This window comes from Ailuropoda melanoleuca, chromosome 12 (genome assembly GCF_002007445.2).
Source record: "Ailuropoda melanoleuca isolate Jingjing chromosome 12, ASM200744v2, whole genome shotgun sequence".
NCBI lineage: Eukaryota > Metazoa > Chordata > Mammalia > Carnivora > Ursidae > Ailuropoda > Ailuropoda melanoleuca.
Window position 1 is genome coordinate 80174922 of NC_048229.1, and position 12686 is coordinate 80187607.

Sequence of the window (12686 nt, forward strand, 5' to 3'; positions counted from 1 at the left end):
CTCAGAGGTGAAGTGCCACTTTCATTCCATCTTATCAAGGGCGTGTGTGCTGCGGCTGGACTTATCTCTGTCCGTGTTGCCTTGGGTCATGGGGCTGAGGTCACGTCCGCCCGTCCATCAGATTTCTCCCCTGGCAGTTCCACCCCCGCCCCTTCCATCCTGTGCTCGGGGAAGGGCCTCACTGATCCCAGAGTGAGGAGTCATGCTCCACCTCCTGGGTGTCCTGCTGCCCTTCCGCACGGGACACTTGTCTCCCCCCTGTTGCTGATTCAGTCAGTCACTCATCAGTGTGGACTCGTAATCAGTATTGTATACTTCATTTTACAATCCAGTCCTCTTGTATTTTGTTGTGCAGATGTTCCTGCTTTGGCCACTGGGAATGATGTCAGGTGGCTCCTTTGTCCTCTGACACACAGACACCCCTGTCTGCACCCCCCGCCCCCCTGTCATTTCAGGGTTTGGTTTGTTTGGAGCACTTCCTTCCTTCCTGGCACCACGGGGTGCTCCCTGCACCAGTGCTCGAGTCCACCTTTCTCTATTGCAAGATGGCCATAGAGACCAGGGTCTGGGTGTCGTGTGTCACTGCTGTGAGTCGCCTGCAGCCCTGCTCCCGGCACAGTGACAGAGCACCTGCTCCACCTGGGGTTCCTCCTGCCGTCCAGCGTTTCCTTGGTGGTCATGTCTATAGCTCCTCGCGAAGAAGCAGCGAGAATACACACTCCCAACCCATGTGCTCTTCTGATGTGGGAGTTAGCATGCAGCGTTCAGAGGCTTTCGTGGCAGCGTGACTTCTGTGGGAGGGGAACAGGGTTAGAACCCGACCCATCCAGAGCCTGTCTGCTCCAGAATCTTCTCTCTGGAGCCCCTGGTGTTTGAAGCTTGTTGCATTACATTATCCCCCTTTCTCTGTGGCACTTGGTTATTTTGGGGGAGTTCGTTTTATTCTGTGTTTTGCTCATCCCATTAGATATTGGAGATAATTTTCTTTTTTTTGGAAATGAATTTTTAATGCTAATTAATTCTTATCCCTAAGAGTATTTTTTTTGGATCCTGGTTTTTATGACTTTAATATTTAACCTTCAAGGAATAGAACTAAACCTGGAAAACAAATTTCAGTGAGGGTTTTATTTGAGTTGTTGGTGTCTTTGTTGGGGGCATGAGCTGGTGCGATAAAGAATCCTCTGACCCTGTGGGATGACAGTTGCAGGCTGGTGCATTCTGTTTCTAAAAACACAGCCTCTCTCCTGTTTACATCTCATCCGTGAGCACTTGTCCAGGGCTGTCTTTGCTTTCGAGAGGACCTGGGAATGGAGCCTGGCTGTGTTGTGGCTCCCAGGGCAGGACCACCCTATGCGGAGGGGCATGGGTTCATGGTGGACACTAGCCCCCTTATCTCTTGGACTTGAGGATCTCGGGTTGTCTGATTTTACTGTGTAAGGGTTGCTCCCCTGCTCCTGCTCCCCCCGTTTGTGCTGTCGTTGAAGTCCAAGACTGCTGAACAGTTCCGTGTTGGGAAGTCTGTTAACTGCACACGGTGTATGTTATGATGACCCGGGCTCCTGTGTGAGCTTCACGAGGACAGCCGTGAAAGCTGCTGGGAAGAATGTGTGTGTTTATCTGTGGGTTTCAGAAGCATCTGCAAATGTATTTTCTTAGGAGTAGAAAGTGGAATTACTTGAGATTTTTGCCAGCTCTCTTTTGTTAACTGAGATTTTTTTCATTAGAAAATTTGTGTTACATGAGATTGACCCAACTGAACTTTATGAATAGTTACTTTGAATTGCAAAAGGATCAGCTGTCAGCAGAATATGGTACAGTGAGACTTCTCTGTGGGTGGGAGGGAGGCAGAAATGTTTCCAAATGTTTTTCAAGTGTTCTGGCAGGACTCCTCCTCCCCCAGCCACAAAACACAGAGCGGGACATCAGTGTGTGAACAGAAGCCACACCGGGGCTGCCCTCCTCACACAGGTGGGGCGAGGGAGGCACTGAAACTGAGCCAGCGCTGTGTGACGTTGTGGTCTTGCTTCACCCTTGACAGCAGGGTCCCTGCCAGGCTCGGGCGGGTACAAGTGACAGACTGGGAACGCTCTGGGGGGCTGGGTGTCGTTTCTTCTATGCCCAGAGCAGGCCTCTCATCAGGAGTGCTCAGGACTTCTTTGGGGAAGGAATATTCAGACGAGTTTCCTTTGGGGGTTTTAAGTTATTTAAACTTGTCTTTGGAATAGTTTCTCCTTGGATGGTCGTGCTCTTAGCACCTGCCTGTGTAAAGGGGAGGTTTCAGCACAGAACATGGTTGTGGCCTTTCTTCTCCGTCTTGTAGTGGTTTGATGACAGGTATCTGTGTCACTCCAGCCGTGGAATTTGGTTCACTGAACGTCCACGGGCATGTCACTGTTGATGATTAATCAGACTCCGTGGCAGTTGGCATCTTACTTCCTGGATGAATGCTAGTGTGGAGTGAATATGGACGGTGCTGGTGGACATTCTCCTTGGTCACTAGGAACTGGAACCAAGGAAGGACCACCCACGCTGCTCATATAAACCTGACTTTACAGGGTGCCCCATTCTGCAGGTGAGCTGAAGGAGCGTTCTGCTAGGGTAAGCCCAGGGCACTGGAATTCTTGGGTAGGGATGGAGGTCCTTTCCTCGCCCCACCATTTCCGTGGCAGACAGGCTAGTCGATGGCAGCTCGTCCCCTCTGAGCTCGCAACAGCCGCAAACCCCCATCAGCGTGCTATTCCAGTTGGATGGAGCTGGTCCAGACGTGAAGCTCTCTTGCCGTCCTTGTTGAAGGGGTTCTCTTTGTTAGGACACAGCCAGAGTTTTGTGTGTTTGCACATGCACAGGGTGTGTCTGTGTATGCGCGTGTCTATTCAGAATCCAGTTATATGCTCCTGAAATCTCTATGAGGTTTTAGCTAATTCAGAGTTAGAGTTTCTGTCAAGTTCTGTAAGCTTTCGCAGGTTCAACATCAAGCTCTTTTAGATAACCGTTGAAAACTCTGGTCCACCTGACTTGACGTAATTTTGTCTTCTCTTGGCCCGAGGTCTGCGTGTGTTTCTCATTGGGCTGTCTGCACGTCACATGCTGAGCCCCTCTCTTGTGTTGGTGGTCTTTCTCCTGGGCGCCCCTGTGCCTCCTCTTCCCTGTGTCCTCACCTGCATCGACCACGGTGTGGGTCCTCAAGCTCTCTGGTTCAAACCAGCTTCTATTCTGTTTTCCTATTCTAATAAAAAGTGGAAAACATCGACTTGTGAAAAGTAGTTTAAATCCTACATTTTTCAAGATTTTTTTTTAGGTCTTTTATTTTTGTGGTTATTTATTTATTTATTTATTTATCTATTTATTTATTTATTTATTTTTTTGCATAGACTTCAACAGAGCCCCTTGGCATACATTCAAATCATAGTCCCGTTCTATGTGAATGATGAGCAAAGGGGACAGAAATGTTAATGTTTTAAATTCTAGTACAGGTAATTCTAACATGGTCACAAAGCAACTTCCTGAAACAGAAGAGACGTTGAAGGCCACTTCGTAAGTGTCGCTTGGAAAATGTTTGTGTGATACCTCTTTTGAAAGCTGAAGGTGTTTTGTTTTAAATCCACCAAAATAAAACAATTTAAACACCCAACCCTGAAAGGGTAAGCGGTAGCAGTAATTGACATCAGAACATTTCTGGTCTTGACTCACAAGTGGCTAAGAGCATGAGAGGCACTTGGTTTTGAATACGGGCCCTGTCACCCGTAAGTGGGGAGACCTTGGGCATCTTACCCTTTCCAAGCACCAGTCTCCTCCTCAGTACAAGGAGAATAAAGTAGCACGTGAGGATTGCTGTCCGTGAGGTCATGCATATAAGCGCGTGGTATTCTTCGAGCCTCGACAGCCCTGTGAGGGTGAAAAGATTAATCATATTAAGGGTTCTTGTTCACTGAGGGTCTAATATCAACCCAGCCTCATGGCTTGTGCTGGGCTCATAAGCCCACAGAATTCCAGGTCTCCCTCAGTGATGACAGTGCCCTAGGCTGTCCTTTGGGTGTCGTCTTGTTAGATTTCTCTTCTGGCTCGTGAGTCTTGGTCTCTTTTCTTTCAGCATGTGGACCAGCAGCTTGAGACCGAGGAGTCTAGGGGCGGGAGCCGGAGGGCTGACCTCAGTCATGAGGCTTATCGTTGAATTCATTCGTGTGTTAAACACACAGGCTTGCGTGGTGGGCATTCACCTGGGTAGCAGATGGACAGAGAGAGCCCTGTGCAGGGCGTTGCCACATAACTGCCACGTGCAGTAAGCCAGTCACGGACGTGATGCGTGCTGTGGGGACGCGGCGAACAGAGCAGACTTGTGCCTCTCACACAGGGTTGAGTATGTGTGTGATTTTGTTGTTGTTGTTGGAAGCCAGGGGCACCCAGCAGAATCCCTGGGAAAATGGTTAAAAAAACCCAAAACCCTTGGGCTCTCTGGGGGTGGCCCCTAGATTCCCCAGGAAATTCTGATGTTCAAAGAGCGTAGTGTGTTGTGAACTGTTGCTTCATTGGTTTTGGTTAGAGTGTCACTGGAGGCCTCTGGGCTCCAGTCTAACTTGGCCATGTGGCCTTGGGCAGGTGACTGTATTAGCCTGTCTATGCGGAGGGCTGCCGGTCTGCACGGGGAAGGCACTTCGGAGCCCCCTTGCGCTTCGAGCAGTGAGTGTGTGCCTCCACATGGAGCCCTGGGGGCGGTGCTGTCCACTGTGACTGCCCGTGGGGGAGTTGCTGGGGGCCCTGGACTCAGCCACTGTCCACAAGGGGGAGTGGTTCTTGTGCCCCCTGGTCACTGGGCCATGTCAGAGTATCTTTTACTTCTGAATGATACCATTTTTAGGTAAGCATATCCAACTTGGGTAATTAGCATAATCCTAGAACTAGGCATGCATGTTCACTTCTGAAATAGCATAATCTTAGAATTAAAACAATCAGGACAGTCTATGAGTCTAGTTTTTCCCCTTTTCCTTAATTTTTTTTCCTATTATGATTTTATTTATTTAGGGGTACCTGGGTGGCTCAGTCGGTCAAACGTCTGCCTCCAGCTCAGGTCATGATCTCAGGGTCCTCGGATCAAGCCCGTGTCAGGCTCCCCGCTTGGTGGGAAGTCGGCTTCTCTCTCTCCTCCCTGCTTATGCTCTCTCTCGCTATCTCTTTCTCTCTCTGTCTCTCAACCAAATAAATAAAATCTTTAAAAAAAAAGATTTTATTTATTTATTTGACAGACAGCACAAGCAGGGGTGTGGCAGGCAGAGGGAGAAGGAGAAACAGACTCCCCACTGAGCAGGGAGCCCGATGATGCAGGACTCGATCCCAGGACCCTGAGGTCATGATGACCCAAGCTGAAGGCACGCGCTTCACCAGCTGAGCCTCCCAGGTGCCCCAGTAGTTTGGTTTTTATCTAAATAATAGGAACTTAAAAAGCAAAACGACAAACATATAGGTAAGGGTAGAGAAAATGATTTAAGGTTGCCAAAGAATAAATTGAGCACATAGTTTTTAAAAAAACAGAATGAGGGAGGGAAAGAGAAATTGATGAGTGGAAATTAACAGAGAGCCTAGAAATAGGCCCGCTGAGCCTTGACAGAGGTGCAAGGACCGGTCATTGGGGGAAGGGCAGCCTTTTAACACATGGAGCCAGGGCACGGGGCGTCCGCAGGCAGAATGAGAGGAAGGAGCCTGGGGTCACGTCACCCCTGCAACAAAGGTTTTCAGTAGAGCACGGATTTCGGTGTAAAGCTGTGAGACCTGCAGATGAAGCTGTTGGAGAAGATCTTTGAGACGTAAGGCCTGGCTCAGCCCTCTCAGACTGGATACTGAAAGCCGCGTCTGTGAAAACAGCGATGTGTTGGACACGACGAAAATGATGAACTTAGGCTCCTCGAGGAACCCGTGAGGACGATGGAGGAGCAGGCTGCTGGTGGGGTGGGGAGGCTCGCACAGCGCACACCCGACAGTGACAGATAGCGCATCACCTGCAGGAAAGCAGCCCCATTAGCAAGTGGGCAGGACACACGAATAGAGATGTTGCCCAAGGGGAGATATGGACGGTGAACGAGCACACGATCATTAGTCATCAGGGAAGGGGAAGTCTCTCATGTGCTGCTGGTGGGGATGTAGAATGGGGCAGCCACTCTGGAAAATCTGGCAGGATTGTGTAAGGCTAAACATGGACGTACCATATGGCCCAGCAGTCCCTTTCTTGGGCATTTAGCCCAGAGAAATGAAAACGTATGTTCACAAGCTCTACATGAATGTCCATGGCAGCGTTGTTTGTAATAAGCCAAACCTGTGAATCCCCCGCTGCCTTTCTGGGGTTACAGTATAGACTGGGCCGCCCGTAAATAAAGCCCCGTGCTGTGCCAGTGTCCTCAGCAGCCACCAGAGGGAGCTGGCCTTGGGGAGTCTGCCGAGCACAGAAAGCCGGTCTCAAAGGCGATCACGTCTTTAATGTTGCCTGAGGGTAAGAAGCGTACAGGTGGAGAGCCAATTAGAGGTTGCTGGGGGACAGGGGTGAGGCTGGGAGGGCGGACGAGTCTAAAGGGGCAGTGTGAGGCTGCTCTGTGGCAGTAGTGGCGCAGGGACACAGGTTTACTTGTGTGGTCGATCCACCCGGAACCGCGCACGCAGACACAAGCACACGCAGAACCCGTGAAATCTGAGTAAGGACTGTGGTCTCATTCACAGAAGTGTCCAGGGTGAATTTCCTGCCTTCCACACTGTACTGACTTCAGGCTTTATAGGATGTCACCACTGGGGACACGGGACTTTGTGTACTGCTTTTATTGTTTCTATAATTATTTCCAAGCAGAACCAGTAGGGGCTGCATTCGTGTGTGTGTGTTTATGTGTGAGAGAGCGAGAGAGAGAGAGCGTGACAGAGCGAGAGAGGGACAGTACACCCTGAAAGGGTTTGTACCAGAGTTGGCTTACATACATGTGGGGGCAGCCAAGCACGTTTGAAGTCTAGAGCAGGTGGGCAGGAGGGGGAGGTCAGGATCAGCTGGCGAGCCCCTTGGCATGTCCAAGACCAGGGAGAAAGCCCCAACCCCTCACCTGCTCAGGCGAGGTCCACCCAGGATAATCTCCCTTGTGGTTAATTTAAGGCCAGCGGTTAGGACTTGTAATCACATCCGCAGAAGGCTTCATTGAGCTTGCAGATTAGTGTGATGGAATACTCGGAAAATTTCGTTCAGCCCAAGCAAGACACTTAAAAGATTGTGGCAATTTTCCCACATTAACCCTTAGACGACTGTTCCGTTCTTATTAGTCTGATATAGATGTTCCTTGATTTTTGAAAACTGAAATATTCTTTTATACAATTTGTGGTTGACATAAATGCATTAGTTGAAAGGATATAATTTCTGGCATATTAAAATGTTGATTCCTTGCTTTCTCAGGTGTTTGCATTATAATCTGAATACCGTCGTCTGTTTGAAAGCACCCCATGAAGGAGCTTTCCATAGTTGAATTTCACCTTATTCCTTTGCTTTTTGGAAAGTTCATTCCCATCTTACCCTCCCCTGAAGCTTACCCTGTCCACCCGGCTGATGTCCTTCTGCACAACAGGAGCAGAGAGAGGAATTGAAGCTGAAAAATACATTGTTTTGTAGCCATGGAGCCCCAGGTGTTAAAAAAGGTGTTTCGGATTGAGTTCTCTGACAGTTGAACACTACAGCATGCATGTGTTAGTCCTAGAACTAATTCTTAATAATCCAGTATCGTGAATGCATTCTTGAGACGGAGAGGGCTTTAGTTTTGGTAAATTCTTGAATCTGTGGATGATTATGACTTATCACTTATAGTGAGACAAGGTTCAGCCTTGGTCCTACTTCCAGCAGTAGTTTTTAAAGTTGGAAGTGCTGGGAAACTTTGTTCACATAGTAACTCCGTGGGAGGAGAGACGCCTCTTAGCTCCTCAGGCTGTGTCTGAGGTCTTTGTAAGCTGTCGTCGACGATTTTTGTTGACCTTTGGGCTGAAAAGGTAACTAGGTTGTTGGTCAGTTTTGTTGAAAGCGAAGAACGGTAAACGAGCAGCGCACTGGGTGCTTTGGCGCTCAGTGGAGGCTTCGGCTTTCTCACGCTCAGCCTGGTGTCTCCGGGTGGCCCCGTGTTCTGGGGGCTTACGTCCTGGATGGACGGCGCACGTCTGTGTGGTTGCAGGGACAGCTCATTATATTTTCAGATGGGAAAAGGGCTTTGGGAACGAGGGAACAAGCACATTGACCAGGGTGCTCTCTCAAAGGGAAACCTTTTTAGGAAGGAGTACATTCTGCGAGCTGAGGATTTGGACATGGCATTGCAGAGAGCTGTCCACGTCCAGGAACCCCCTGGACCTCGTGGGGGACCCCCAGGGCTACTCATTTACCTTGACGCTGGTTGCTTCAGAACATTATTTCCTTGCCCTTAACAGGAATTGTTAGGGAGAAGAGGTCTATTTAGTCGAACAGCTTTGCCAGATGGAGCCATGAATTCATTTTAATCTGTTTCCTTGAGGACGTCTGAGACCTTTCGTGTGCTGCCGCCCGTGGTGGATTCCCATCAGGGAACTGTCGTTAGCCAGCAAAGTTGTCCTTGTTAGTTGCTCGTGGAAGGAGAGGGCTGGAGAGGCATGTGTGGGGCCCTGCAGGAGAGCAGGGCTCCACGGAAGAGCAGGGCTCCACGGAATATGCCTCAGGGAAATAGCAAATGCAGACACCGCTCATCTCCTGTTCTGACGCAAGAAGCTGGGGTCATGAAAGCCTGCGTGTGCCCGCAGACCCAAGTCGGGAGTCACGACCTAGGTTACTGTGACGCCTGCCCTGTGGATAGGCTGTAAGGATTTGCTGGCTTACTTCAGGTATCAGCAAAGGACAAGCAGAATCACTGAAAAAAATAATACTTTTGAATGAAATGTGGTTGATTATGCTAATATTTAAAAAAAAAAACAATACCTCGTGGTCCTGTGATTTCCTTGGGCATGAGACGGCGCCGTTTGTGTCCCTGATTTTGGGAGAGGGCATTGAACAGCCGTGTGGCGGTAACACTGGGCCACACTTTCATATGTGCTGTTGGTTACGTGAAATCTGTGAAATTCAAGAATGACCTCTTCGCAGGTCGTATTACTGTGTATTTGCAGTGCTTCCCCACCAGCTCCTGACGAAGCATGCTCGGACTTCTGGGGCCACGGCACCAGCGGCCAGACGCTAACTGACCGAGCAGTGCAGGAATACATGCCCTCAGATCAGCTGTCGCCTGCTGCTTGTTCAGACACACAGACTGCCTCTCGCAGGGTCCCGGGCACAGTGCCGCCTGTCCAGGGGGATAGGGGCTCTGTTCCGTTGTATAATCCTTTTCCTTCAAAGCGAAGAGCCGAGGCCCTGTGTTGTGGTTCCTGCACTCCCCTGGTAGAAGCCGGAGGCGATACACATTGTGTGATCCTTCCCCTTTCCTTCCAGAGCTAACATGGTGGAATGATGTTGACAAGCGTGGTGCTTATGAAAGCCTCAGTTTGTCATGTAGGAATTCTTTGGGATGGAATGAGTATGAATGTGAAGCTGTGTTCCATGCAGACATAGGACTTCAGAAACCTTACTAACTGCCTAACGCCCTGTGACCTCTGCTTTCTGTATAAAGTGTAAATATTCCTACCTCAACTCAACTGAGAATACCAGCAGTGAGGGAAGGTAAACTGTCTCCTAAAAAGAAAAAGACAAACACCTCCAGTTTATTCTTTGCCCAGTGGGAACCGTAAATTAACTTTACACGTGACTTCTGCTTGGGGCCACCTCCCCTCCCTTAGAGCAGGTCATGGGGAGCTGACTGTATTGAATTACTCGTATGTGCTCTTAAAATGAATGTTGTTGTTTTAAGGTCTTCTTTTTCTTTGTGATTCTTTTGTTCCCTAGCGTCGTCCCCCAGACTACAGTAATACTCAACAATGATCGGCAGAACGCCATTGTAGCCAAGATGGACGACCCCTTGAGCAGCAGGGCACCGGATTCCCTGGAAAATATCATTAGCAAGTCAGTAGCCACAACACCAACCCCACCTTTCACTGCCACTGCCACCGCGATGAGTCCCCTCGAGAACCAGTCAACGTTCTGAGCCGGGCACAGCCGGTCGGTTGAGCCCGCGCGCGCGGCCCGCGGTTCTTTGTGGTAGGGGAGGGCCGAGCCGTGCTGCCGGCCCGCGTCCTGACGTGCTAGCTGGAGAAGGTGACACGGCAAGGGGAGAGGCACTTGGAACGTCCACGTCCGCTGCTCACGTGCTTTAGGGGGAGACGGCTTGATGTTTTCCCAGCAGCCGCTGGAGCTCATGTCCTCCTCCCTGACCACCACATACTCACATCTATCTGTCTGTCTGTCTCTGTAGCAGCATGTCAGGTCAACAGACAGCCTTTTTTAAGTCTGCTAAGTGATAAAGGCATTTCAAGGTGATGGTTTTTTTTCTCCCCCCTTTTGCTTGGAGACATTGTAAGCGTAAGCTTGGTCAGACGTAGTGCATTACGGCACAGTGTGATGGTGAGGTCTGCTGCGGGCGGCCCTGCCCGGTGGCCTGGCCTCAGCTTTTCCTGGGAACAGGCCCCAGGGAGGGCTCTTTTGCCTGTTGTTTCCATCAGTGTGTTCACGGAGTTCTGTTTTGCCTTTTCTCTCAGTCCTTTCTGAGTGTTCCTCCCCCAGCTGTGTCCTGCTTCCTCTGTTGTCCAGTTTCGAGGGGCCCCGCTGTGCCGCGGCCTGCTATGTTGGGTGGCGGGGGAAAGGCTTTCCGAGGAGCTCTGGCCAGTGGAGGCCTATGGCAGGGCTTGGCTGGGGGTCGGCTGTCAGACTTGGAGTGGTTAGGGGCGAGGTCAGCTTGGGCAGGTGCTGTGGAATCAGGTTCAGAAGGTTGTAGCCCCCTCCCCGCGGCACAGCCAGGATTGGAAGCGCGTTCTGTCTCTGTAAACAGGGAAAATGCGTGTCTTCCCCTTTCTCGGTGCCTACCAGGCCCCGTGAAGGGATGTTGAGAGAGTCATGGGAGACTCAAGGAGAACGTCTCCGGGTGACAGATGTTTTGAGCCCTTTTGGAGCTGGCGGCTTGTGTCTTTCTGGCAGCATCTTATCGCTCCACAGCAGGATCCCTTAGAGTGGTGAGAATATCCCTAGGAAATTCTTGCCTGGCTTTTTAGACCCACTTCAGCGGTTTTTGTCAGCGGGAGTAGTTGGGAGTGATAACTGCCATTAACAAAGCTGAATCGCTTCCAGAAGGTCTAACAGTGTGCAGTGGATTGAGTCAATGGAAGTCTCCAGGCTCACTTCCTCTTAACCCAGTCTTTCCTTTGATGTAGCCTCAAAAGTTCAAGTGTCCACATTTCACAGGCTCACCTCTGTGATCAGAGAGCTGCACTCTAGGCCTTCAGTCACAGTGGGTTGTGATTTTACTTGTTTTGCGATATAAACATGTTTGTAAACTTTTAAATTTCATACCGTTTCTTTCACCCCCAGACTGTTTGGGGCTATTCAGTTGCTGTCAATCTTAGTAGAGAGAGCGGTATGGGAAGCCTTGTGAGCCGCTGCTCCACGCACAGTTAGATTCTCTGATAAGGAAAGAAGAACACGGCAGTGCCTCTGCTAGTGCTAGTCTCTGCTTGTCGGTCGTGGCGCTCTCACAACCTTGGCTGGTGTTTTTGTCTCCCGCTCAGCGCGGTGCCCGGGCGACGGCAGAACACCATTGTGGTGAAGGTGCCGGGTCAAGAGGACAGCCACAACGAGGACGGGGAGAGCGGGTCCGAGGCCAGCGACTCCATTTCCAACTGCGGACAGTCAGGAAGTCAGAACATCGGCAACAACGTCACCCTCATCACCCTGAACTCGGAAGGTGCGCCTGCAGAGCCCTTTCCTTTGCCTGAGTGGCAGTAGGTACCGTTTTGTGTTTTGTCTTGTTTTTTCTGCTTCTTAGGAAAGTGAGACAGTCCCCGCCTTACGATGGTTCGACTTCATGGTTTGTCCACTTTACGACGGTGCCGGAGCGATCCCTGCTTAGTTGAAACGTGCTTCGAATTTTGAATTTGGATCTTTTCCCTGGGCTGGCGGTGTGCAGTGTGATCCTCGCGATGAGGGCAGGGCCCCCAGAAGCCACCGCCCTGACCGCCCTGCTGTACCCCCCACATAGCCGTCCTGTGTGTTGCTTTTAGCACAGGACTCAGTACGTTCCGTGAGCTGTCTCACACGGTGTTGGTGTGAGATGATTTTGCCCAACTGTAGGCGAGCGTGGGTGTTCTGAGCGCGTCTGGGGTGGGCTGGGTTCACGTGTGATGCTCCGTAGGTTAGGGGTACTACATGAATTTTTGACTTAACGTTTTTCAACCTGTGATAGGTTTCTCGGGACATAAACCCATCCTAAGTTGAGGAAGATTTGTATATGTTTACTGTTTTTAAAAAGTGATGAAGAAAGTGAGAACAGCATGGAATTTCACATCCAGAGATCTCTGTCAATCCTGCGGACTTTTTCTGCATGAACATACACGCTGTGTGATGTCCATTGCTTTCCTCCCCTGTGGCCCAGGGGACCTTCCAAGTCCATGTGTATCAGTCAGCTTCCGGAGGCCTTCTGACGGCATGCTGTTGTGCTTTTCATAGCCAGTAGCTGGTCACTGCCTTTGACCAGGGGCCTCGCCACGTCTCTGCCGAGGACCAGACATAGGTGCTCAGCGAG

General features: G+C 50.3%; 1 protein-coding gene across 6 annotated transcripts in view; it reads left to right on the plus strand.

The window, feature by feature from the left end:
* Positions 1–12686, plus strand: part of BANP (BTG3 associated nuclear protein) — a 128274-nt gene that overhangs the window by 38354 nt on the left and 77234 nt on the right. For 4 of the 6 annotated variants that reach the window (XM_019803550.2, XM_011229551.3, XM_002913376.4 and 1 more), the window contains exons 5-6: positions 9902–10018; positions 11674–11849. In XM_019803550.2, the coding sequence (XP_019659109.2) occupies positions 9902–10018; positions 11674–11849 (293 nt within the window). The remainder of the gene's footprint in view (positions 1–9901; positions 10019–11673; positions 11850–12686) is intronic. The other 2 variants (XM_011229564.3, XM_002913377.4) reach the window with 1 other exon arrangement.